The sequence below is a fragment of the Aethalodelphis obliquidens genome, unplaced genomic scaffold, assembly GCF_003676395.1.
Source record: "Aethalodelphis obliquidens isolate GAN/ISIS:26980383/991018 unplaced genomic scaffold, ASM367639v1 scaffold136, whole genome shotgun sequence".
In the NCBI taxonomy this organism is placed as follows: domain Eukaryota; kingdom Metazoa; phylum Chordata; class Mammalia; order Artiodactyla; family Delphinidae; genus Aethalodelphis; species Aethalodelphis obliquidens.
This window is the reverse complement of record NW_020838080.1, coordinates 519844-520914: the sequence shown is the minus strand read 5'-3', so window position 1 is coordinate 520914 and position 1071 is coordinate 519844. Positions and strand designations below refer to the sequence as shown.

General features: G+C 69.2%; 1 protein-coding gene across 1 annotated transcript; it reads right to left on the bottom strand.

The window, feature by feature from the left end:
• Window positions 1-373: 373 nt before the first annotated feature.
• On the bottom strand, window positions 374-842 carry LOC113616401 (histone H2A-Bbd type 2/3-like). The gene is made up of 2 exons (XM_027099674.1): window positions 532-842; window positions 374-428 (listed from the first exon to the last, which is right to left on the bottom strand). The coding sequence occupies exons 1-2, from the start codon at window positions 840-842 to the stop codon at window positions 374-376; spliced, it is 366 nt and encodes a 121-aa protein (XP_026955475.1).
• Between the last annotated feature and the right edge of the window lie 229 nt (window positions 843-1071).

Below are 1071 nucleotides of genomic sequence, written 5' to 3'. Positions count from 1 at the left end.
CGCCTTGGCACCCTCACCCTATCACGACGCCGCCCTCGCGGTGTCGAGCGCCACCGCAAGGAACCCCGTCCCTCTGGGGACTTTGGCCTGGCTCCGACTTGCTCAGAGCCAACGGGGCAGCCTTCTGTTGTCCGGCCTCACCCCAGGCCCCAGTCCGCCCCCAGCCCCGCCGCAGCCAGCCTCTCCCACCCAGGGCCACCCCATGCACTGTCACCGTGGGAGACCGCTCCTCTCTGTGACCCCCGACTCCACGCCCCCCACCCCCCAACTCCGGCCAGACCCCCGCCCCCATCCCTCCGACGAGGGGTGTCCCACCACCACCACCTCCCACTCCAAGTGAGTGAAGCATGCGCAGGGGGTCTCTTGAAACACTTTATCGACTCGCAGTGACTGTGCCCAAGGCGGCGGGCAGGCCGGGGCCGCCCGGGCTGTGCGGTCGGTCGGTGAGCGGGCCTGGCGCCTGACGGCCGCGCCCCCCCGGGGGCCGGGAACCCAGGTGTCGTTGGGCAGCTAGGGCTGGGCCAGGGCCACCTGGGAGATGGTGCTATAGTCCTGAACAAGTCGCTGAGCAGCACGTTGCTGCGGGCCGCCACGTCCACCGGCTCCGGAGTGAGGTGCCTCCTGCTGCTGTTCTGGGCCTCATGGCGCGCCAGCTCCAGGACCCTGGCCGCCAGGTACTGGGTGATGGCCACTAGGTAGACGGGTGCGGACGAGCTCAGGCGCTGGGCGTAGTGGCCCTCCCGCAGGAGGCGCTCCATGTGGCTCACGGAGAAGGACAGCTCGGCTCCGGCGGTGTGGGAGCGGCGACCGGGTGACTCTCGATGGCCCCTCTTCCCCAGCATTCTGGCCGTTGGGCGCGCTTTCTGCGACGGCCTCGCTCTGCGGTGCACTGGGATGAGGTGCGGCGGAATGAGGGTCGGTCGGGTTGTGCCTGCTGGTCCCAACATCTCAAGACAACCGGTGTTCTCAGGCCCCTCCTCCGTATCCTAGCGACCATAGGCCGGGCCCTCATTGGTCGGGGAGCACCCTGTGAGGTCACTGCTTTCCCATAACCCCTCCCCCACCCCACCT

Excerpts from the sequence above, each read along its gene's own strand:
- LOC113616401 (XM_027099674.1), bottom strand. The coding sequence starts at position 842 with ATGCTGGGGAAGAGGGGCCATCGAGAGTCACCCGGTCGCCGCTCCCAC. Across the intron at positions 429-531 it reads ACTATAGCACCATCTCCCAG|CCCGGGCGGCCCCGGCCTGC; the intron begins GTGGCCCTGGCC and ends CCGACCGCACAG.